We start from the raw sequence: 23,022 nt of genomic DNA on the forward strand, positions 1-23,022 counted from the left end.
AGATTTGACGGAATTCGTCAAACCCTTTAAAACCAATCAATCGAAGAAAATCGTAGCTTTACTTTTTCTTCATTATACTCCCAATTGAAGAAAAATTTTGACAACACAAAATAGACAGACTTATCAACCCTAAAACTCTGTAATTTTTTATTTAGATAATTAATAAATACTGTCCTTTTTTAGAACCGGGGTCGGCACCTAGAAATGTACAAGTGAGACCATTAAGCTCTAGTACAATGGTCATCCAATGGGATGAACCGGAGACACCCAATGGACAAATAATGGTAAGTCAAATATACCTTCTGCCTCAACTATTAGCTCAAAAATGGAAATTATCACAGATTAAAGGAGTGAACTAATTTTTAAATAAAATTACTATATTCTCAAAAAGCCACAAATCTAAACACGGACTTTGACTAATAAGCATTTTTATGTTTTCATGGATTATGTCATAGTTACGTAGGATGTAAAAACCATGACGTAAATCTAATGTCAATTTATCCCATTAATGAATACATAATTATATCAAGCCAGAATGATGTCAAAACGATACCATAAATTTTACATCATTTTACAGACCCGTGAGCATAGAGAGGGGAAGGTTGGGGGATCAACTATCAATTTGTTGTTTCTGACACATTTACTGAATCGATTTTTGAACCATCGCAATATTTTATCAAATATTGCTTTCCCATTCCCCAAAAAAGTAATAAATTTTGATGGCGACTCTTGCACTCAACTTTATGAACCATACTCTTCAATTATGTACGATGATGGCTAAGACGTCTAAAATTCACTCAAAGCAGTCGATATTTGCAATGAAGATGCGTTTCCAAATGTCTACCAAATGCCGTGTGTTCTAGCAGTTTTATCTTTGACAACGGCGACGAATAAACGCTCCTTTTCAACTTTGCGTCATGTCAAAACATTTCTTAGATAAGCGATGTCTGAAGCGGTGTAGAGGTCAATGTACACAGAGTTTTGGAAAAGTTGTTTTTCTGTACCTCGCAAGATTAGCTTATTTATAGAGAATGAATATCACATTTTGACATCATAAAATGTTCTTTTAATCGAAAAGAAAGTTTCTTGTTATACCATGTATATATGAAATATACATAATATATTAAGTTTAGTCCCAAGTTTGTAACGCTTAAAAATATTGATGCTAGGAAAAAAATTTTGTCATAGCTGTTCATAAAATCACCTAATTAGTCCATTTCCGGTTGTCCGTCCGTCCGTCCGTCCGCCCGTCCGTCCGTCCGTCCGTCTGTGGACACGATAACTCAAAAGCCCAAAAAAGATATCGAGCTGAAATTTTTACAGCGTACTCAGGACGTAAAAAGTGAGGTCAAGTTCGTAAATGAGCATCATAGGTCAATTGGGTCTTGGGTCCGTAGGACCCATCTTGTAAACCGTTAGAGATAGAACAAAGGTTTAAATGTAAAAAATGTTCCTTATCAAAAATTAAACAACTTTTGTTTGAAACATTTTTTCGTAAACATCACTGTTTACCCGTGAGGGCGCCAATTAGGCGGAAATTTTATAATATCTACTATACTTGATTATCAGTTATGTATGTGTCACATGTTTGTATATGTAATGTGATAAAGAAATCAACACTGACTATGCATGGTATTTCAACAATTAACTCAGTCAATTGTCTGTTTTCACTTGTTTTTGGATAATTCCTGCGCACGGGACTATCTATTAAGAAAAATCAGATAATTTTTCCCAAATTTCGTTAAAAATTGACCAAGAAAATCAGTTCAAAGAATTCTTACACCAAATTTGTATATAAATTACAGGGCTATAAAGTATATTATACAACGGATCCAGCACAACCCATGTCTTCATGGGACTCACAAAAAGTTGACAATAATCAATTAACAACGATAAGTGATTTAACCCCACATAAAATTTACACAATTAAAGTACAAGCGTCAACTTCCGTTGGACCGGGCCCATTAAGTGTACCAGTACAAGTGAAAACGCAGCAAGGTAAGCTCACACAACAAATTTCAAAATAGAAACAATTCTCGATCTCGATTTTTTCTGGCTAGGTGTACCAAGTCAACCGGATGGATTACGTGCAACCGATATTGGTGAAACGTCCGTTACGTTACAATGGAGTCGTCCACAGCATTCCAGTGAAAATATTGTGGATTATGAATTATATTGGAATGATACGTACGCGAATGATGAACATCATCGTCGAATACCAATCAGTGAATCGTATACATTAACTGGATTGTATCCAAACACGTTGTATTATATATGGTTAGCGGCACGTTCCCAACGTGGGGAAGGTGCTTCCACGCCACCTATTCCAATTCGTACAAAACAGTATGGTAAGATAATTAACTAGAAAATGAATATTTGAAATATTTATTTTGGAGTATTTTAAACAAAAAAATTTAATATGTTACATTTGTTACATTTTATGTAGCATGATGCGACATAATTATAACGAAATATAGTATGTGGTACAGAATGTTACATTTGAGATGATACATAATATGCAATTTATTGTACAGAATGTGACATTTATGTTGCAGAATGTAACTTTTATGTTCCACAATGCGACATTTTTGTTGCAGAATGTAACTTTTATGTTGCACAATGTGACATTTATGTTGCAGAATGTAACTTTTATGTTGCACAATGTGACATTTATGTTGCAGAATGTAACTTTTATGTTGCACAATGTGACATTTATGTTGTAGAATGTAACTTTTATGTTGCACAATGTGGCATTTATTTCGCAGAATGTGACATTTATGCTGCAGAATGTAACTTTTATGTTGCACAATGTGACATTTATATTAGAGAATGTCACATTTATGTTACAGAATGCGGCATTTATGTTTCAGAATGTAACTTTTATGTCGCAGAGTGTAACTTTACATTCATGGTAAATAATGATAATTTTATGTTTTGGAATGTAACATTTATGTATTAAAAAAACTCCCCTCAAAATAAGACACGGCTCTAGATATTAAAACAGCAAAATCGTACCCTCAATTGTTTTTAAAGAAACTATGCAGTGATTAAAATTAATTTTTGATCAATTTTCTCTCGTTAGAGAAGGAGTGAAATTAACTAATCCCGCCTCTAAGGGAGGGAAAATGTAATGGGAGTTAATTTTAACACCCTGAAATAGTCAGTTTCATAATTATAGTCAAATATTTCAAGTTTTTTTTAATTTGTTGGTGTTTTTTAAATAAAAGATGGAGTGCATGTTCCAAGCAGTTCATTTCGGAAAAAACGTCACTAGGCATTTAAGGTAGTACGAGCCCCAAGGCAAGTTTAGACTTGTGGTTGAAATTTTTTATACCTTATTTTCAACTTTGATGATGATTTTTATTTGATAACTGTGATTACCTATTCTTATTTGGAAAACTCTCTCCAAAACTTTAAATTAAAAGTTTTTCCCCCTTTAAAAAATCGGTTTTTGAACTATCGCCTTTTCATCGGCTGTTTCATAAGTAATATAGTATTCAATTTTTTATGATTTTCAAAAAAATTACTTTTATTCGCGTTTTTTAATCTTTTTCTAAATAATTTTCTCCTTTTTTGAACATATACTTTTTAGACTCCTTGTATTTAGAAAATACTCCAAAATAAATACATTTTACAAAAAAAAAAAAGTATAAATGGCAGTATGAATGTGAATATATTAATTTTATTTTTTTATTTTGAAAACGTTTGTGATGTTTTACAAATTAATTAACCAAAAAATACAGAAAAAAAATATTAACAAAATATTTTTAGTGTTTGATGTGTGTGTGCGCGTGTATTTTGCGAGAGTTTTCAGTTTTATGGTGTGTGCGATGTTCGTTGAGAATATTTTTTACGTTATTTATTTATTTATTTTTTTTTAAATTAAATATTTAAAACGTTGTGAAATGAATTTTCATATTTGCATGCGAAATATAAAAATGTGTTTTTCGTTTTTATTTTTGAAAATTTTTACAGCACTGCACTATTATTAATTAATTAATTAAATGTAATAATATTGCTATAATTACTTTTTTTTCCGATTTAAAAAAATTTATTATTTTAATTTTTATTGAAAAATAAAATTACATAAAAGGTAAAATTTCATATTTTTCATAAATATGAATAGAAGAGGTACTCCAAATATAATTTAATAATTTTTATTTATAGTACAAATTATAGTACGGAATAGTACATTATAATCACTACCGATTTAGTGTAGTTTTGATATACATACATAAGACATTGAACATTTAAATTACATTAACACAAGATACAATTTTAATCTTCCAGCAGACTCGTAATCGATGGTCATTAGTTAAGCCAAAATTTTCTTTTAAAATTAGAATACCCATTTTTCACATTCATTTCCGACTTATGGATCTATATTTAGTTGTATAGTGTGCAGAGTCCTTCAGGTTATTGTCAGTTTCAAACAGTAGATGCTTTGTCTGCTATATATAACTATGTAGTATAATTTATATATGACAATCCGAAAAAACCCGAACACGTACGATGTACATTGGCTGAATAGCTATGTAGTCATTCAGTATCGGTGGATTTCAACTACACTGAAAGTTGTGTTCGCCAGGTTATTTTCAGTTTCGAACAATAGATGCTTTGTCGACAGCTCACAAGTATACAAGTTATACACACGCATTACTAAAAAATGAGAGGTGTGCACGATAGGTTGCGCACCAAAAACATGACGAGGTCATTCGATCACTAGATTTTACTCCTCATATTTTTTTCATACCGGGTGCTTTATATGAAAATCGATTCTTATGGAGTAAACTCCAAAAACACTCAAAAAAATAAGAAGCCTTTTCCATTTTTTTTAATTTTTTCTTTTTGAGAAATTGTTTTGTGTTTAAACTAAGGCCGGGTTATTTAAAATAAAATAAAATTCGTTTTAATTTTCATTTTGTCAATCATAAACGTGCTTTACTGGAAGATTAAAATATAATTTAGCAACCCACACACATTCGCTCCCAGCCTATCCATCTATCTACACACGGCCGCTAGTTTTCGCTGCTAGTTTCCGTTGAATTGTAGTAGTTATTTCATTAGCCAGATATTAACGTTACATTATGGAAATTACATATTTACAAAACACATATTATTATTCATAATTCATATTTATATACAACTAACACAGTACTAACACCACATAAATTTAAAGGAAATATGGGCAATTGGGACACGTATGTTTTATCATAAATATTTTGTATATATTTGAAGTTTCTTTGTTTGTATTTGAACAAAAAGTACTAAATATATAAATTTTAAAGAATAGGGCGGAATAGTTATGATGAAAACGATCCGAAACCATTTATACCATATTTCCCGTAAATATAGTAATAATAAATTTATAATTATATATATACTATTATATATAATCTATGAATATTATAAACATAACCATATAATAATTAAAATAGTACCGGGTGCACCACCCCGAAATGTAACGGCTGAAGCCGTTGGACCAACATCAATATTAGTGAAATGGGAACCACCAGCAATTGAACGTTCAAATGGTCGTATTGTTTATTATAAATTACAAGTTGTCGAAGCAGGCCGTTCTGACTCGGAAGCGTCTATAATAACATTAAATAATACAACACATTTATTGGATGAGCTAAAACGTTGGACCGATTATAAAATTTGGGTATTAGCTGGTACATCGGTTGGCGATGGTCCTCCGTCTTATCCAATTACCGTTCGGACACATGAAGATGGTATGTATTTTAATTTCAAAACGAACCAAAATTTTATTTTTTTTTTTTAATTTTTAATTTTTGACGATTTTTTGGCCCTTGTATCAAATTTTTAATGGAGATGACTCTAGACGACAATTTTGTACAAAAATGTGTAATTTGAAAGAAGCAAATCTGTTTTTTTTTTTTTTCAAATAGCATTAAATAGTATTTTACTAAGGATTTAAGAGTTGCAGAACCATCTTTTAGCCATTAGGAAAAGTTATTATTCATATTCGAAAATGTTCATTTCTGTAACTTTTGAATTAAATAAAAATAGTAGTTAACTGTGACCCTCGATACTGCCTTACTACCTTAAGTTCGGTTAGAGTGGCTGTCCTGGGGTGGGAGGGACACACATAGACCATAGGGTACGTTGTGATACCGAAAAAGGGTTGGCCCATCTCGGCCACTCCATGAAACATTTGGAGCTGTTTAAGAACAGCAAGAGTACTTTGGTGTCGATGGACTTTAGGTCAGAGAGGGCGTCAAAACGAGGCTGGTTCAAGCAAGTCCATCTCCCCATGCCAAGAGCTGAGCAGTGTCAGAGAAGATGAGGCATAGTCTCCTCCTCACCACTGTGACAGCTCCTGCAGTAGTCGTGATACACTGCCAGGCCCAGGTGTTCAGCATATCTGCCGCCCAACCAGTGTCCTGTAATAGCCGCAACAAAATCTTCGGAACGCCTACGATTGTACTCAGACCATATAAAGTTTTAGTCATACTAACTTAATAAACGCTAAATTTTACAAAAAGTATTCTTCAAATTGGTTGATTTTCGATTCAGGCATTCCAGCCGGGTCTCACCACTTGTCATTCGGATTTGACCGGGAAATATATAACGTTCCTGGCTTCTCGAAAGAAAATATATTCGACTTTGAAAATTTTTGTAGAAGAAAAAGTTTATCGCGACATTGACAACACTCTTAAAGTTCAAGCCGTCCTAAAACATTTTTTTTAAACAATTTTACGCGTAAATTATTTTATTTCTAAGAAAATATAAAATTCTTTATTGATAAATTATCATTAAATTAATATAAATGAAAACATCGTTAATTAAAAATAATTTTCATTTCAAATGTTTTTCATATAATTATTATACGCATCATCATTTATTACGTAATTAGACAGAGTCAGAGTCATCCCCATGTGTTTGATAAACGTTATTACTTCACAAGACCATTTTAAAAGGCCAGGCTCATATTAATTTTTAATTAAAATTAATTTATTTTTTTATTACAAAACCATCCAATTTTACTTATAATTATTTATTCAGACAAATAAAAATTAATAATTTATAATTATTCTCCAACTATTTATTTTAATTATTTTTATTAATTAATTTATAATTTGTTTATAATTTTTATTTTTAAAAAAATTTATAAGCAAAAAAAAGAATTTTTTAATCATATTTTTAACAATTTTTCCTTTTTTGGCATAACCCAGACGAGGTATGCAAACAATTTTTTAACAACAATATTTTTGATAACATTTTTTACAGGAAAATAATTTTTTGAATTTTTTTTAATGAAAAACCAGGAGGTTGTTTTTTGTGGTTTTTTCTGAAATTTTTTGCAGCGATATAATAATTTTTTTACAGTAACAGTTTTTTTGTAATTTTTCTACGATCATACAGAGCAGTTGGCTTGTGTTGATTGTTGGTGATGGGAAATAGCGGGTGTTTCGTCGTTCCGTTCGCGGGTATTGGCTGTGGCGTTGTTGCATTATCTCTCTATCTCTCTCTCTTTTGTGTCTTTACTAACAAAAATTGTTTAGAAATATTTAAAAAAAATATAATGTACTATCTAATTTCTATAATCTATAACATTTGTTAATTAAGTATTAATTAATCAAATTTTTCTGTCTACAAAAGCGTTTGCAGGAGTACACATCGGTTTTAACAATGTAAAAGAAAATTTTTTAATTAAATATTAATTTTTAATTTTTTTTTACTCACTAATATAGGATATCAGCTTTTTTAAGGTCTCTTTTAAGCTCGTAATTAAACGTACCTACAAATGAATACGCGTATTTCAAAATTATATTTTAATTATCGAAAGTTTTACCAAAAACTAATTTGCTAATATTTTCGACATTCATTTATGGATCTATTTCAAAAAAGTAATTTATCAACTTAAAAATTAATTATAATTTTCTCATATGTTTTTAAAAATATTCCCTTTTAAAAAATAAAAGGATAATTATTCTATTGAAGACATATCAATCACTCTTCATAACAGGTTATGGGCCAGTAGCATAAAACTATATTTCAAAATTTTTACCTTCTTGAAACACTAATTAAGTGTTTTTTTATTAATTACGAATTTAAAAAAGGACCTTGGAGAATTATGGACATCTTATATTTCAAAAAAAAATATTGCACAAAAAAAAGTTAAAAAAAATATTTAAAAAAAATTTAATATTTAAATTTTGAGAAAACATATTTAAATATTAAATTTAATTTATTTAAGTATTTATTTATTATTTAGAACTTGTTCTAGTAGCTAATAATTATCTATTAATTGCTTATTTGAGCACTCACTTTTTTATATTAATTAATTCACTTAGTAAATCAGTCATACACTTAATAAAAATACGTACGTATTACATTATTAATATTAAATTTATTAATTATTATTAAAATAAAAACACTTATATTAATGTTGGTATTGGCACACGCTAACGCAGCAAATTTTTTTGTTTTTTATTTTTGAAAAAAACAATGCACCAATCTTATTTTTTTTGGATAAAATCATTTTTTATTTATTTTTTTTTTTTTAAAACATAAAAGAAAAAAAAAGGATTTTTTAAAACTAATCGGCACAATTTTTTTGAAATTTTGCACTTATTTTCAAAGTGTTTATTTTTTTTAATACATTTTTTCAAATTTTTTTTTCTGCATGCATGGTAATTTTTTACTTTTGTTTTATTAAAACTTCTAATCCTTCTTCCTTTTTCCAAAATTAATAATAATATTATTTTAACCATATTTTTTACTGAGTTTAGATTAAATATTTTGTTAATCTAAACCCGGTCATGGCTGTATATTTATCACCGAAATACTTTGGAGGTAAATATATGAAAATATGGCTTTTTTATCTTTTTTTTTTTATTTAACTTTTTTTTAATTCCTTTAACTCCTTTTTTTATTAATATAAATATTTTATATATAATATAATATATTTTAGGCAGCACAAATTTCACGTAGGCTATGGACATGACGCACTTTTTAAAAGCACTATTTTTTAAGAATTTTTTTATTTCACTTTCACTCACTTTTATGTGTAAAAAGTATCTAATTTGTTTAATAAAATTAATTACACACTTTGCACAAATTTTATTTTATTTTTGGAATTATTTTTGAGTTGAATTAATTTTGTATATTTGTGTGTATTTTTATAATATCATAATCGTGATGTTTTTTGGATTTTATATTTAAACGTTTTCGTTTTTTGTGGGTGTGTGGATTTGGTTTGGGTGGAAATTTTTTGATTGATTGAGAATAATTTTTACCTTTTCATTTTATTTTCTATGAATATATTATACAATATTTTGTTTAAATACATAATTTATATATTTAATATAATTATTAAAAATATTATTTTAAATATATAAATATTTATAATTTATTAAATATATTAGGTACTAGCATACAAAATTTATTTTGATTTGACCTTTTGCAGTCATAGACGAAGAAACGAAGTAATAAAGTTCGAAAAATTTGAGCAGTAAGTCGGATTTGAATGCGGTTTTCGACGTTCAATTTGTTAGAGCGCTAGGAATTTTTGTGACCTAGTCTGATTTATAAGAAATTAAAAATATGCAATTAGCATAATTATTCATTCACAATTCGGTTAATAGTGATGAAAATGATTTCAAACTTGTTACACGGAGGTTTATGGAGTCGCTGAACACGAAAATTGTGACAGAATTGGTCTTAAAAGTACCTGGTGGTGACTCCAAGTATAACTCTTGGAGGCGACGGGGATATCGTTGCACTAGGTACCTCTGAGACCAATTTACGTCACGATATTCGTGTTCAGCGACACCATAAACTCCCGTATACCAAGTTTGAAATCATTTTCATCACTATTAACCGAATTTTGAATTTAATATTAACGGTCAATTTAAAATGCAATTGTAAAATGTATATTAATCATGCTAATTGCATATTTTTAATTTCTTATAAATCAGTCTAGGTCACAAAATTTCTTGTCTCTCTAACGAATCGAATGCGGAAAACCGAATTCAAATCTGACTTAATGCTCATATTTTTCGAACTTTGATCATTTTGTGTGCTTCGTTTTTTCGTCTATCAAGTTGATTATGAAAATAAATCATATTGGAATAAAATTTCATTTTCTTAACTTAAATCTCTAAAAAGAAATATAGTTAACTGATTTGGAGAAAATTATTGAAAGTTGATATAATTTTCGAAAAATAAATATCAAAATGAAAATTAAATTTATTCCAAACTTTTTTTATTTCTATAATCTTCTTGGAAAATCTTTTGGTTTGAAAGAAAAAATTTTTACGGTTTTTTTAATTTTTTTTATATTTATTTTACCTTACACAGATTATATTTTGTTTATTTTATAATTATATTTATTATAAATTATAAAATACATAATTTATAATAAATTGTTTTTATAAAAACAATTTACTTTTTACACAGAAAAAAAAATTATGTTAAAAGTTGTGTTCGTAGAATTTATAATTCTACAAAATAAAATAAAATTTATTATAAAATTTTATATAAAAATTTAGTTTAGGCTCTTTTACATTTGAATACCAATATTAAAAAAAAAAAAAAAAACTTGTATCTTCTGTCGATTAGGTAGTTATTGAATTTATCATTATTTATTTTACAGCTCAAAGGAATCTTTATATTTTTTTCCCTCAATTTCACACCGGATACAACGTCAAAATATTAATTGATTTATAAATATTTAGTCCGTTGTTACCGGTAAACAAGGTACCTTTCTCTAAATAAATTTTAACTTAACCCTCCTAATTCCTCATTCCTCATTGGTTGCAAGCTATATAATTACACATACACAAGGATAATAAAAAAAAATGTAAAATTTTAATATTAATTTTTGGGTACGAATGTTAGGATGTGTTTGAAAGATAACTTTCAAAAATCCAAAAACTAATAACTATATTAAAATCGCATTTTTTCTGTTTTTTTACTTTTTCCATGCGAATTGCTATCTCTCAACACGTCAAATTTTTTAATAAAATGGTGAGAATATAATTAATGAAGAAAAATAAATTTTTCTTTAAAACAGATACCTTTTTTTATACCGTCATACATTTCCATAGACACTTTTTGATAGAATATATTTTTTTGGTATTTAATCTCTCTCTCTCTATCTTATATTCTTTTGTATTTGATAGAGTGAAAGACAATATTATAATAAATATATTCTGTGTTTTGAACTCAAAAATCATTTCAATACAAAATATTAATACATAATTAATTAAATTATTATAACTTTTTGATAAGTTAATAAACAAAATAAATATTTCATTAGAATTTTCATATTTTCGTAATTTTCACTTGACACACATTTTCGTACACAAACTTTACATATTTAAATATTATTTATTCGTTATTTAAATTACGATTGATTTTAATAGTCATGTAATTAAAGGAGATGATAATTAGGAAATTTCTTTTTTTTAATTCGAATTTGATATCTCTTCTACGACTTTTCTATGTTAGCATCATGGACATCACGATTCAAAATTAAATGATGTCTGTTAAAGAAGAATTCTTCTGAATAAAATCATTTAAGGTTGTGATGAAAAAAAGATTCTTTGATGACAAACTTTTGAAAATTGGTAAGGAAAGCCTATCCAAAATATGAAGTCATTCTTCTTGGTTTTCGTAAAAACAATGTTGAAGTTACTAGTTTAAGACGGTAAACACGCCAATTGAGGATTCATAACTCGAGACCCAGAAATCCAGCTCCCAGAATTTAGTAGACTGAGAGTGGCAGTGAGGCCCCCTTACACTTTCGTGAAAACCTTAAAAGTCACATTTTTAAGACAATTGAAATATGTTTTTTTTATACCATGTATATTAAATATATCAAGGTATACTAAGTTTAGTCCCAAGTTTGCAACGCTTAAAAATATTGATGCTATGCACAAAATTTTGATATAGGTTTTCATAAAATCACTTAAATAGTCCATTTCCGGTTGACTGACTGTCTGTCTGTCCGTCTGACAACACGATAACTCAAAAACGAACAAAGATGGGACGTAAAAAGTTAGTTCGTAAATGAGCAACCTAGGTCAGTTGGGTCTTGGGTCCGATGACTCATTCATCTTGTAAACCGTTAGAAATAGAACAAAAATTTAAAAGTAAGAAATGTTCCTTATAAAAAAATAAGCAACTTTTGTTTGAAACATTTTTTCGAAAACATCACTGTTTACCCATGAGGGCGCAACTTAGATTCGAACATTGTATAGTATGTATTATATGGGAATATCAGTAATGTGTGTGTGTGTGACATGCATGGCTGGCTATCTCTCTTTACTTACATGACGTGAAAAAACAAATGATTCCGTAATCAACATTGTCTATACATGGTATTTCAACAATTAACTCAGTCAATTGTTTGTTTCCACTTGTTAATAAATAGAAATAGTACGAATAAAAAATATTTAAATATTACAACACATATTACACAAATTTTTCTACAAATAAAAATAAAATTTTTATTTTAAATTTAAAATAAATTATGCCAATTGCCAACAGAAAATTGTCTTTTTAAAAAATGTGTGTGCAAAATAATTTTCTTATTGACTGATTAAAACATATGAAAACATCGTGTACATCTTTATCCTGCAAAACAACAATTTTAAAAAATACCTTCAAGCATTTTTGTAGCGGATTCTTAACGATAACGATAAAAAAAAATCGAATACAAAGTGAATTTAAAGTTAATCATCAATTGTGATGAACAAATATCAATCATTGACTAAATTATTCATTGTAATCAATCGAGAATCACAACCATTGACTAACTTTAAATTCCAAATATATTTTTGTCAATAATTTAGCAGTTTCTACAACCGGATTTCTTCCAAATAATAATTGTATTTTTTCTCAAGATTTTGAAGTATAATTTTTGAAATTAGCGAAAAGAAAGATTGTATGGAAAATTGTTTTTTGATTTCATACAAAATTTAGCCAAAAAAAAATTATGTTTCATAATCATTTTATGAAATAAATTTTTCAAATTTTACAAAATATTTTATTTATGTGATCTACATAAATATATTTTTGTTTCAAATTTTCAAATACGATTTTTTTCTCTGACTTTTTTTTGCTCTGGGTCTAATCTGCCGTTGATATCCCCACAGCAGGTCGGAGTGAGTATTCTAATATTTTTGATGTGTGCAAAAGTAGTGCATTTTTATATGATTTTTGTTTTTAAACCAAAAACTAGATGTAGTAGATTTTTTTTCGCCTATTTTTTTCTGGATAAAATAACTTGCTTACGAATGTGACAAAAACAACAAAAAAATTTTTACTAAACGTTTTTTCATGAAAGTAAACTATTACCAACCATCAATGTTTACTTTGGTAGAGGGTTTTCTTTTTCCCCTTACTCCTTTCTCATTTTCTTTACAGGGAACGGTACATAAAAATGTCTGTGCTTGCTTTCAAATTTTTTTATTTATTTTTTCAATGTTTTCCTTCAACAATATAGAAAAAAAAAATCCCTAAGAATTAAAAATACGAATGAACTATCTAGTAGTGTTCAACAAACTAACCTTTAGAGTTGGCTTTAACTGGAGCTATGATGTTTAATCAAATTAAGATTGTCGAATTAAAAGGAACCTTTTTTCAAAATTTTGTTGCTTGTTTAAATGAAGGCCTAATGAAGGCGTATTAAATCAAAAGTGCTAACTGCTTGCCAATTTGTATGCCTTTTAATTCGGCAATTATCTTTTACGTCGCTTTAAATATCAATCATACCCCCTGTAAAATAAGTATGCAATCAGAATCACCTACCAAATAACGCCATGTTTTAAAAACAAAAACTGAATCGAATAAAAATGGCGTTTTTAATGAACAAAAATTTAAGAGCATCTCTTAATGTGTTGGTATTCAAATGTGTTAATTTATTTTTAATTTTTCATTTGCCATCAAAATTAATGAGAAATAATTTTCAAAAATTATAATAATATTATTTTCCAAATTCAATTTTCATCGACAAAATAATGAAATGCATGGATTTTGTTTTTTTTTTCGAAATAATTTGTATATACGAATTATTTCTAATAATTCGTTTTACGAAACATACAAATTATTTAATTTATATTTTTTTTATAGATATATAAAATTTTTATTAAAATTAATAAAAATTTAATTTTTTTAATTAGTTTATTATTATTATTTTTGATTAATATGTGCCTAATAATTTCCTACAGTGCCTGGTGATCCTCAGGATGTGAGAGTGGTCGCATTAAATTCAACAAGTATACGTGTTACATGGAAACCACCGTTAGCTAAAGATCGAAATGGTGTTATCCGAGGATATCATGTACATGTTCAAGAAACTAAGGAAGAGGTACTTACAACAAATGTTTCATACAAAAGTTGTATCTAAAATTAAAATCTCTTATGGGTTCTTGGTTTTATGTATATTTCTATTTCAAGATTTTTGAATATCATAGGCGTCTCGCCGAAGACGTCTCGCCTTCGAGTGACAGGTTGTTCCTAAGGAAGGTGTAGAGAAAATCTTGGCCTAGGTACTAGCTCCTAGGTGCCAAACAACTTCGGCAGTTCCAAAACCTGTCAAAAAGAAAATGATTAATGCTGGTAAAAATTACAGACAGGCAATTTTCTTGTCCTCCAAGTCTCTTTGGATTTAAATTCGCAAATAGAAAATTTCATAAAAACCAAGAATCTCGAAAAAAATTATATTATTTTATATTTTCTAGGAATTAAATCGACTTAAAAATCGTTTGCGATTTTAATTAAAGTATATCATAACTTTTTCTAGGGAAAGAATCTATTAAATGAACCATTACGATTAGATGTATTAGATGGCGCTGCACTCGAAATGAATGTTACAGGATTACAACCTGATACTAAATATTCTGTGCAAGTAGCGGCCTTAACACGAAAAGGAGATGGTGATAGGAGTCCTCCAGTGTTTGTTAAAACTCCTGGCGGTGTACCAAATCGACCAACAGTTACATTAAAGTAAGAATTTCGTAATTATTTCCATAAATGTTATTTGCACCTACAGAAACTTGCAGGGTTTCAAAGATAGATTGTTTGGATTCAAAACCTGGGAGTCATCAGTCTCGAGAGCAATCCCGGTAGAGAATCTGTGAGCTTTATGTGCGATATCTGGCTTCGACAGAATTCTATAGTTAGGGATCCATTTGCGGTACCCAAAATTCGAACGCCCTCTATGATTTCTTTTGAATCAAGATTATTTATAGAAACTCTCTGGTTTTACCGGCTCACAATGTTTGAACAGAATAGGGCTGTAAGATTATTAATAAAAATAAATTTGCTCTTAATTCTAGAATCCTGGAACGCGAACCAACTGTATCAATTGAATTAGAATGGAGTCGTCCATCCCAAACTTATGGTGAATTAACCGGTTATCGATTACGTTTCGGTCTCAAAGATCAACCACTAATGGAAGTACATCTGAAATCAGTCCAAATAAGTCATCGTATCCATGAATTAGAACGAGGTGTCGAATACGAATTTCGTGTGGCTGGTCTAAATCATATGGGCGTTGGACAAGAAAGTATCAAATATTTACAAACACCAGAAGGTCGACCAACGGGACCACCGGCAAATATAACATATCATTTTCAAACACCGGATGTTGTTTGTATACAATGGGACCAACCTACGCGAGAACATCGTAACGGACAAATTGTTCGCTATGATATACAATTCCATAAAGCACATGACCATACGACAATTATGGATCGTAATACAACCACAAAGAAAGCTGTCTTTGGTAATTTGGAAGAAAATACTGATTATGTGTTCCATGTTCGAGCGCATACAAACCAAGGAGCTGGTCCATTTAGCGAAAAAGTGAGTAATCAAATTTTTGGATCCAAAAATAGAGGCTATCGATGAGGTGTATTCAGTTTTTAAGTCTTCCAATACCTAAAATTACGGTAATAGGTATCGAATAGATTAAAATTGATTGCATCCTTGAGACTTAAAGGTTTTAAGATTAAAGCTCTTCCTTTTGAAAAATAAAAAATTAATAATTTTATTTTTTACAGGTAACAATTCATACAGATCGTGACATCGGCCGAGCCCCAATGAGTGTTCAAGCCGTAGCTACATCGGATTCCAGCGTAGAAGTGTGGTGGGAGCCAGTACCATCTCGATCAAAACTAACAGGCTATCAAATATTTTATACAATGACAGCTGTAGAAGATTTAGATCAATGGCAACAAAAAACGGTTGGCCTTACTGAATCCGCGGATTTATTAAATTTAGAAAAATACGCTCAATACGCTGTGGCAGTAGCTGCTCGTACGAAAAATGGACTTGGACGCTTATCCGAGAAAGTAACCGTAAAAGTAAAACCCGAAGATGTTCCATTAGAATTACGAGCACATGATGTCAGTACACATTCCATGACACTATCATGGTCCCCGCCAATTCGATTAACGCCAGTAAATTATCGAATTTCCTTCGATGCTGTAAAAGAATTTGTGGATTCACAGGGAATTACTCAAACACAAATTGTTCCACGTCGTGAAATATTATTAAAACCGGATGTGACATCACATACTATTAACGAGCTTTCACCTTTTACGACATACATGGTGAATGTGAGTGCAATTCCACCAGATTATTCATATCGACCACCGACTAAAATTACCGTGACCACACAAATGGCAGCACCACAGCCAATGGTGAAACCAGATTTTTATGGTGTGGCTCAAGGTGAAGAAATTCAAGTGATATTACCACAAGCGTCGGAAGAATATGGACCAATATCACATTATTTCTTAATTGTTGTGCCAGAAGATAAATCCACAAATAACAAACATCCTGATCAAATTTTAACGGAATTTATGACCACAAATAAAACAATGAAACGTGAAGGAGAGAATTCACCATATATTGCAGCGAAATTCTTGCAACGGAATATTCCATACACATATCATTTAGGTAAGTTAGCCTAGATTTCTATAAAGGTTATTTTAACCTTGAAAAGTGGTTTGACTTTAATTGTTTATTTTTCTTTTAATGTAGGCAGTGGAATTGAACACGACGGCTTCACAAATGAAAAATTAAAACGTGGTAAACGTTATCGAATTTTTGTACGTGCTGTAGTCGACACCCCACAAAAACACTTATACACAAGTAGCCCATTCTCAGAGTACTTAGCTTTAGATATGCGAGAAGCACCACCTGGAGATCCACCACGACGCCCCAATCCAAACGTAGCAATTGAACCGGATGTATCAGTAAATCGCAACACTGAAGAAGCTGGTATGCTATGGATTGTTGGTCCAATAATCGCCGCGTTATTCCTATCAATTATCCTTGTGCTGTTATATATAATTAAACGAAGGCGTCGACCATGTAAAGCATCAGATGGACCAGCTGTAACACGACCTTTAATGGCCGCGGATTTAGGTGCAGGTGATTTAGGAATGACTGACCCAACGGATCCAGTTGAAATGAGACGATTGAACTTCCAAACACCGGCAATGATTTCGCATCCACCGATTCCAATATCTGAATTAGCTAATCACATCGAACGGCTAAAGGCAAATGATAATATTAAATTCTCACAAGAATATGAGAGTATTGAACCAGGTCAACAGTTCACTTGGGATCATTCGAGTATGGAAGTGAATAAAGCGAAAAATCGTTATGCAAATGTTATTGCATATGATCATAGTCGGGTAATTCTTCAACCCTTAGATGGGCAAGTTGGTGGTGATTACATTAATGCTAATTATTGTGATGGATATCGAAAACACAATGCTTATGTTGCCACACAAGGACCTTTGCAAGAAACTTTAGGTGATTTTTGGCGAATGTGTTGGGAATTACGCTCTGCAACAATCGTTATGATGACTAAGTTAGAAGAACGAACACGCATTAAATGTGACCAGTATTGGCCTGCTGGTCGGGGCACTGATACATACGGCGTTATTACAGTGACCGTCACTGATGTCCAAGAATTAGCAACATACTGTATACGCTCTTTCCAAATTCAACGACAAGGTTGTCTAGAACGCCGAGAAATCAAACAATTACAATTTACAGCATGGCCAGATCATGGGGTACCCGATCATCCAGCACCTTTCTTACAATTTGTACGTCGTGTTCGAAGTTTAAATCCGGCAGATGGTACAGCTGGACCAATTATTGTGCATTGTTCCGCCGGAGTTGGGCGAACTGGATGCTTTATTGTTATTGATTCAATGCTAGAACGTATCCGTCACGAGAAAAGTATCGATATTTATGGTCATGTGACTTGTTTACGAGCTCAACGTAATTACATGGTACAAACTGAGGACCAATATATATTTATACATGATTCGTTACTGGAAGCTGTTGTTTGCGGGAACACAGAAGTGCCTGCACGTAATTTACACGCGCACATTGAGAAACTAATGCGTCCCACTGAACTGGCAAACAACATGACCGGTTTAGCATTGGAATTTAAAAAATTATCGAATATGAAACCGATTACAAATGAAGCGAATCGATTTATCAGTGCGAATTTACCATCAAATAAACATAAAAATCGTTTAGTTCATATTTTGCCGTTAGAAAGTACACGTGTGTGTTTGACACCAGTCCGAGGGGTTGAAGGTTCCGATTATATTAATGCCAGTTTTGTTGATGGATATCGTTATCGAAACGCTTACATTGCGACTCAAGGTCCATTGGCTGATACCGCACATGATTTATGGCGTATGCTTTGGGAGCATAATTCCACGATTGTTGTCATGCTGACAAAATTGAAGGAAATGGGACGTGAAAAATGTCATCAATACTGGCCAAGTGAGCGTAGCGTGCGCTACCAATGTTTCGTTGTTGATCCCATAGCTGAGTATAACATGCCACAGTATATTTTACGTGAATTTAAGGTGACAGATGCACGTGATGGGGCATCGCGTACTGTACGTCAATTCCAATTTATCGATTGGCCAGAACAAGGTGTTCCTAAATCTGGTGATGGTTTTATTGATTTTATTGGACAAGTGCATAAAACAAAAGAACAATTTGGACAGGATGGTCCAATTACAGTACATTGTAGTGCCGGTGTTGGTCGTACTGGAGTTTTCATCACATTGAGTATTGTTTTGGAACGGATGCAATACGAAGCAGTTGTGGATGTGTTCCAAACTGTACGAATATTACGTACACAACGGCCAGCAATGGTTCAAACTGAGGTAAGTCTAACAAAGACATACTGCATAAACTTGCCAAATTTTCATTGAAATCATCCTTTCGTTTTAAGAAGTTCGATTTTTTAAAGATAAGCTCAATTACAGAAATTAAGAAAATATGGAGGAAAATCTACCATAATCTACCTAAGTTTATAATTTGATAGAAAATTAATTCTTATTTTTTTTATTTACAGGAACAATATCAATTCTGTTATCGTGCTGCTTTGGAATATTTAAATTCATTCGATCACTACTCTAACTGATCTTCGCCAATTGACAGATTATGCTGAGACGAACATAATCTGAACATGAATCTACGTCTCGTCTAACAACACAACAAAACTTAATTCGTCATACTGCACACACATGCCTAAAAGTTAAAAACATTTAAGTGAAAAACTATTTTTAAAAAAACTATAAAGACAATTATTAAAAAAACAAACTCAACTAAAAAATTCTTGCCTAAAATTGAAAAACATATTTTAATTGTGAAAACTCAAATCTCATTTATTTTGGGAGATAAAATTTTAAAAAAATTACAAAAAAAAATAATAAAAGAATACTTAAAATTTTTAGAATTTAGCCTAACATAGCTCGTATAGCTCGATAATATTTTAATTATTAGCAGCGCTCGTTGTAGTCTGTGAAGCCAGTGTATATATTATATTATATTTGTAGTACTTATATATATAATCATATATAATTGGCCAGTTAATTATTATATAAATTAAAAATAGATAAATTATTAAAAAAAAAACTTCGTAACTGGTTGTTTCTTAAAAAAAAGTTAGGCTTTATAAAAAAAAAAGAATTTTTTGAAAAAAAAAAAAAAAAAACTGCCGCTAGTATAAAAACTTACTTAATTTTAATCTATTAACAATTATGGCGGATTGATATCATTTTAGGCCTTAGAAAACAAGAAATCGTTTTGGATTTAGTATTATTTAAATGTGCCATCAACTTTAAACCAAAGTGAAAATTTTTTTTAAATTGAAAATTTCATTTAAAATCGTCCGAAAAACAAATTTTTATTATACAATATACATTTAAAAAAAATTTTAATAGAAGAAATTATATTATATGCGCCTAAAGCATAAATGATCCAGTTGGTAAAGGCGCTTGGCATAAAACCAAGTGACACGGGTTCGATTCAAGGTATATGTGAATTGTTTATAATAAGGAATATTCATGAATTTTAAATTTGGTTCAAATATTTTTCTTCCGTAACTTTAATGACTGCACATTTCAACTAAACCATTATTTTAGTATTTAATTACTTTTTAATTACTTAAAATTAATTAATAAAAGTACAAATTCAGTGAGTACATTTAAAAATTTCTAAAACGGAAATTCAAATTTTTATACGGACGTGACATCATAGTACGGGCTTGTCAAATTTGTTGACATATTGTATGATATCAATTACTTACATTTTATATGGTATTTCATTAAATTATACTATTCTACGGCTTTTTATCAGAAAACTTAATAATAACGAGTGTAAATTCTGTGTTGTAAATTCATTTTTTAAAGTGTAAATTATACATTCAATTGACAGATCACGTACTTATACGTCATCAACAGACAGCGCCAAAAAACTGCGTTTAAATATCTCAAAATTATAATGTATTTTAAATATTTTTTTACACTTAAATACAACATTTTTAAGCTGTATTTATATTTTTTACTTTGTTATAACGGTGTAAACAATGAATTAAAAATATAAAAAAAAATACATGAATATTCCCTATTAGTAATTTACCGTTTTTATATGTTATTTTTGCAAGTTACAATTTATGTTCTGAAAAGGCAGCTATTTACCAAAAGTTGATCGCAATGAAATTGAAAATTTGTCAAACATAATTTTATTTGATTGATTTAACTTCAACATAAATTCCTTATTTCCAAATGTTTTTTTCTCTCACTCAAGAAGGCAGCTAGTTCTGTTATTTAAAACGTTCAACGGTTTTACAATAATTTGATGGTACTTTTTAATATACAAAATGATAAAATAATCCGCCGATTTAATATGGATAACATTGAAATGGGTGGTCTACTATAATTTTTTCTTTAAAAATAAAATTATTATATTATATAATTCAGACTGACATATAAAAATTATATTCTATAATTAATTACATGTATTATATAATTATATTTAAAAAATATATTTTAGAAAAACAAAAAACAAATGACAACACATTATATTATGTAAAATATAATTATAATAATAATTAAATATGTATAAAAAAAAATTATATAATTGTTATTAAATAATAATTATAATTATCTACAATTTTTAGATAAAAACTTTTAAGTCCTTTCATACGTGAAACTAATCAAGTCGTCAATATTTGAGTTAGCAGTATGATCCCCCGATCCATGTTTCCCATGGATCGTTATTGGGTCCTATATCAAAGGTTTATAATTTAGCCAAAATATAAAAAAAATAAAAATCTTTTCGATAAATAGAAACGAAGCTTTAGATTTGTCTTTTCGTGTATCGAAGACTTGAATAGGCTTCACGTACGAAGACCCTAAATCATAACAAACGCATCATTTTACTAAAAAAAAACCAACTTGAAACAAACAAACAAACAATCAAATTAGATTTTTTATAGATTAAAAAAAACTTTGAAATTTATTATCACTTAAAAATAGACAAAAAGAAAATGTTCTAAAAAAATCTCGTAAATTAATAAGAATCTATAATTAATCCTAATTAAAAAAAATGCTATTATTAAAATAAATTTACACTACTTAAAAAATCTTTTAACAAAAATGTCTTAAGGTTCAATTTTTCATTTGACAGTTCAATTAAAGTTTATGGTAATTTTTAGAATTTAGAAAGGTCAACATTAACAAATCATTAGGTTAATTTTAGATGTTAATTTTTGGAATGAAAATTTTTTGAAGTTTATAAAAATGTAAAACATTATCATCGTTTTTATAATATTCAGCTGAGTCAGCTGAGAAATGTCTTACTTTTTTTGAAAATCGTAATTTTGCGGGATAATTTTATCTGAAAGGTGCTACATATAAAATTAAATAATTTTTCATTATTTTACGCTCATTATAATCGGCATTTGTTCATTAAAAAGTAGGAATGTAACGAGGGTGTGTAGCGGTTGTGGCAAATATTTAGATTGCTCCTTTAACGAACGAGCATGGAGTCGTTCCTCGCTGACGTTGAAGGTTGTGATGTTGGTGTTGTTGTTAGGTTTCGCAACATCGAATTCAGCGAGAATTCCGCATCTACATTGCTTTTTACTGAACGAACAGTCGCGAACGACGTGGATGTGTTCCCATCCACTTGTGTCGTGCACTGAGACCCACAATATCTGCCCCATGTAACTTGTGACTCTTTTTTCCAATTCCTTAAGAAGATAAGCAATTTCTCGTTTATTTCTGCATCGAAGTATTCGGTGCAGAATAAATGGTCTTCGAGACATTTCCTCTCTAAACTCTGCCATCCAGTTGCAGTTTCCTTGTCCTCTAGAGTTGTCCATACATTGTTGAAAATTTATATTGTCTTGGTTATTATCCGTTTGATTTGATGTTCCGGCGTTAACTTCTTCAAAGTTAAGAAGGATTTCGTCCAAAAGTTCTAGAATTCATTTGGACTTTCAAAAACAACTCCAAAACAAGTTGGAAAAAACCAACATAGAAATACACGAAACATACCGTCAAGTTCCGGTGTTTCCACTCTGTCTATCGTTAATTCCAATAACGATTCACTTCTTTCGTTGTTTTCTTCATGCGTAGTTTTTTGTTTTCTTGTTGGTGGTTCGTCTGCCATTTTAATGCTGTTTTATTTTTCACTTTACTTTAAACTATA

General features: G+C 29.9%; 1 protein-coding gene across 3 annotated transcripts in view; it reads left to right on the forward strand.

Annotated features, from left to right (window-relative positions):
* The window catches only part of LOC123299062 (tyrosine-protein phosphatase Lar), a 150,633-nt gene extending 130,994 nt beyond the window's left edge, over window positions 1-19,639 (forward strand). For 2 of the 3 annotated variants that reach the window (XM_044881211.1, XM_044881210.1), the window contains 10 exons: window positions 184-284; window positions 1,806-1,998; window positions 2,061-2,348; window positions 5,439-5,735; window positions 14,205-14,344; window positions 14,780-14,982; window positions 15,315-15,843; window positions 16,041-16,941; window positions 17,026-19,187; window positions 19,379-19,639. In XM_044881211.1, the coding sequence (XP_044737146.1) occupies window positions 184-284; window positions 1,806-1,998; window positions 2,061-2,348; window positions 5,439-5,735; window positions 14,205-14,344; window positions 14,780-14,982; window positions 15,315-15,843; window positions 16,041-16,941; window positions 17,026-19,187; window positions 19,379-19,447 (4,883 nt within the window). In that variant the 3' untranslated portion in view covers window positions 19,448-19,639. The remainder of the gene's footprint in view (window positions 1-183; window positions 285-1,805; window positions 1,999-2,060; window positions 2,349-5,438; window positions 5,736-14,204; window positions 14,345-14,779; window positions 14,983-15,314; window positions 15,844-16,040; window positions 16,942-17,025; window positions 19,188-19,378) is intronic. The other variant, XM_044881213.1, reaches the window with a different exon arrangement.
* Window positions 19,640-23,022: the final 3,383 nt, after the last annotated feature.

Source organism: Chrysoperla carnea, chromosome 4 (assembly GCF_905475395.1).
Source record: "Chrysoperla carnea chromosome 4, inChrCarn1.1, whole genome shotgun sequence".
In the NCBI taxonomy this organism is placed as follows: domain Eukaryota; kingdom Metazoa; phylum Arthropoda; class Insecta; order Neuroptera; family Chrysopidae; genus Chrysoperla; species Chrysoperla carnea.